This window comes from Entamoeba invadens, assembly GCF_000330505.1.
Source record: "Entamoeba invadens IP1 unplaced genomic scaffold scaff_1105074725089, whole genome shotgun sequence".
NCBI lineage: Eukaryota > Evosea > Mastigamoebida > Endamoebidae > Entamoeba > Entamoeba invadens.
Window position 1 is genome coordinate 2,514 of NW_004443791.1, and position 3,525 is coordinate 6,038.

At 28.9% G+C, this 3,525-nt stretch overlaps 1 protein-coding gene across 1 annotated transcript; it reads right to left on the bottom strand.

Annotated features, from left to right (window-relative positions):
• Positions 1-1,969: 1,969 nt before the first annotated feature.
• Positions 1,970-3,524, bottom strand: EIN_220700 (protein kinase, putative; the record flags this gene model as incomplete). The annotated part of the gene is made up of 2 exons (XM_004262062.1): positions 1,970-3,452; positions 3,523-3,524. Coding segments are annotated over 2 exons (1,485 nt in total), but the record flags the coding sequence as incomplete, so codon positions are not given.
• Between the last annotated feature and the right edge of the window lies 1 nt (position 3,525).

Here is a 3,525-nt window from a genome sequence, read left to right on the forward strand (position 1 = left end):
CGATTGGGTATTTCTTGGATATCAATTCGATCATACGTCCAATTGTAAAATGCCAGAATAACACTCCTGTACTATTAAAGGCAGATTTTAAAGCCAATTTATTTATAGAAAACACTACTGAACCAACTCATGAAGTTAGAATAATCACAGAAGAAAGAGAAATAACTAGAGGTGATATTAAAAAGAAATTGTGTAATGTTGCTAATCTATTAAGTCGAAGAACAATATTTCAAAATGCTGTGGAATTTTTACAGATTTTTGAGAATTGTAAAAGTGATGATACTCAATATAAAAATGGGGAAATAAAGGATCCAAAATATGTCAAATGCAAAGGAAAACCCAAAACTATAACATCCAAATTGGTTGATAAGTCCCTTCGGTTCAAACATTTCGATAAAGAAAAAAAACCAAGAAGACCAGAAAAATAGTAAATAAATATTTTTTTTTTGTTTATTCGAATAATTTTTTATCGAACTTAATGTACATTAGAAATATAGTTTTTTTTGTGTAATAATTAAGTACTATAAAAAATTATAATAACAACTACTATTTCTAGTTATAAGTGTGATAAAAATGTGGTAAATATTAATTATAAATTACTATATAACAAAAACATCAACGTGTCGTGTTTGTGTTTAAAAGATATCCATCAGAAAATATAGTATTATATTATAGTAATTTATTGTTCATATCTAATAATCAATTTTCAATTGTTTTGAAAATTGATTACAATCAAAGGCGCCTATTTGTCGTAATTATAATTGTCGAAGTTGCTTAATTGTTGCACTACTGGCCAATTGTTTTGGTGTACAGTATGGTCACTCTGCCTTATGCAAAACTTTACCTTATGCAAGGATTTTATTATTTAATTTTAATATAACAAAACCATTTAAATAGTTAAAACAATTCAATTCTAAAAATACCAGACACGCTGCCTTATGCAAAAAGCTATTTTGAGGTAGTTTTTGGATAATTTTGAACAAGAAAACCAGAACTTTAAATTAAATAAATTAATGTTTAAAGTCTCTACACCACGACTTTAGCCAACGTAAAGAGAAATTCCCGATACCGGTTTGTATTTTTTTGTTTTGTAAAATGGTATATGATACTTACTACCAGCTTATCTCGTCTCCAAAAAAATACAATTACGCAAAAATATGTCAATGGCACAAACGATGTCAACAAACTCTCGTTGGACAGCGTTTTCTGGTACGTGAGTTTCTCATTTATGCTGGTGTCCAAAACATTGAAATAAGATGGGTTGTCATTGATTATCGTTTTAAAACGACCACACTCTTACGATGCTCATTGATCTTTATGTTGATTGAATAATTTAAACAATTTCCATATCAATTTAGTTTTAAAATTATATAAAATAGCATATGTTTTTTCTATTAAACTGCTATGAACACGAGAGTTATCACAACATATCAAATATAATAAACATAAATAATATTCTTTATTAAAATTTAATTTATTGTTTATTATCTGTGGGTTTTTTCACTAACAATAATAAAATTGAAATCATTCATTTTTTTAAATCCATTTTGTGTTATTTTTACCATTTTTGGAGGAATCCACAATTTTTTTTATATTATAAAATAACTATATATTATAACAGGTTCCTTGCATAAGGTAAAGTTCCACATAAGCTAAAGTGACCATACTGTACGACAATTAAATATTTTGTTCTCGAATCTGTAACTTTTGTTGAATTTAAAACTAAACTTTTTATAAAAAATAAATTTCAATATCAAAAAGAATTTTCTACAAAATTCACTCATTTACGACAAATACATAATTTTTTCTGCTGGATTTACAACAAATAGACGCCTTTGACTGTATTTCGTTTATTTAAGCATTTAACTAAGATCTTTTAATAACAATCAAAAAAAACTTATTTTAACAAGAAACAATAATATGAATAAAACATATTTTATTTAAAATAAATTAAAAAGTTATAATACAATTATTGCATAAATGAATAATACTGTTCCAGACTTTTTTCTATTTCTTCAATTCCCATTCTGTTGGTTGGTGTATGGTCCCAACATTTGGTGATTATAATTGAAAGTTCATTTGGTACTTTGTTAGGTATAAATAGTCTTTTTCCAGCACTGATAAAGTCTGCAATATCCCACGCATATTTAAATCTAACGTCACTTTTTTGAAAAGCTTCTTCCCAATTTACAATTTCAAACATAGTCATAGCAAGTGAATAAACGTCTGCCGATTTTTTGTACTTTTGCTTATTTAATATTTCTGGCGCCATGTACTTTGGTGTTCCAACACCTTTAGTGAATGTCATGTTAGTCATCAGCATATTCACATTCCTTGCACTTCCAAAATCAGTCAACTTAGCATTGACCTTGTCATTCAAATCAAGTGAAAACACAAGTAAATTGTCTGGCTTAATGTCCCTGTGTAATATCCCATTCTCATGTAAATATAAAATACCTTTAGACGCATCAAGACAATACTTTACTCGTAACTTCATATCTATTTCTTTACTTGTTTTGTGTTTTAAAACGTCTTTTAACGAGCCAAATGTAGCAAATTCAGTGACCATACACTCTTTTGATCGTATAAACACTGCGCCATAGAAGTGTGTGATATACTCACTTCTAAATTTATCGAGCATTTCGACTTCTTTTGTAAATTCAAACACTGCATTTTCACCATTTGAGTTGTCAACTTGTTTCATCTTTTTGATCGCAACAACATTTCCTCTGTATTTCCCTTTAAATACAACGCCAAAAGAGCCTTCTCCTATTTTCTTTTCTTCTATTAACTCGTCGTAATCAAGATGTGTAGAGTTCTCAACTTGTCCATTAATATGAATTGAAGTCGTGTTTTGTTTGCCAGTTTTTAAATTGAGTGAAATGATCACAATTTCATCACTTAAATTCATAGTACAAAGTGGAGTCAAAAAGACTTCAAATTCGCATGCAAATCCGCTTTTTAAAGTCACTATTTTGGGTTCTGTACGAATTTTGTATTTGTCGCATTTGTCTTTTGTTGTGATTTGAATTTTCACGTTACCTTTAGACGAGTTGCCAACACACAACAATTCACGACTTTCACTTTCAATTTGTATTTTGTCACTTTCATCACCAAATGAAATTTCATTTTTGTTTGATAGAATGTCACCATCTAGTTTAGTCATCACTATATTGGAGCGACTCATCTTAAAGACACAAATATTTTCAGTGTGTTTGTTATCTTTCTTTCTCAACACAAACAGAACAACAATTGTTATAATTGTCACAATTATAACAACAAGTACAATTACACACACAATTGGAAGACCAACAACTATACCATAATTCGTGTTTATAAAACATTCAATTTTGTCATCACTTAACTTGTAGTTGTCTGCACATTCCCAACAAAGTGAATTTTGTGATGATATGCAGTTTGGTATTTGTGAGAAGTGAACACACACTCCGTCCCTTAAAATGTTGTTATCACCACATTTTGAACACTCAAAAGTGGCATCACAATATGTGCAGTTTTCACCACATT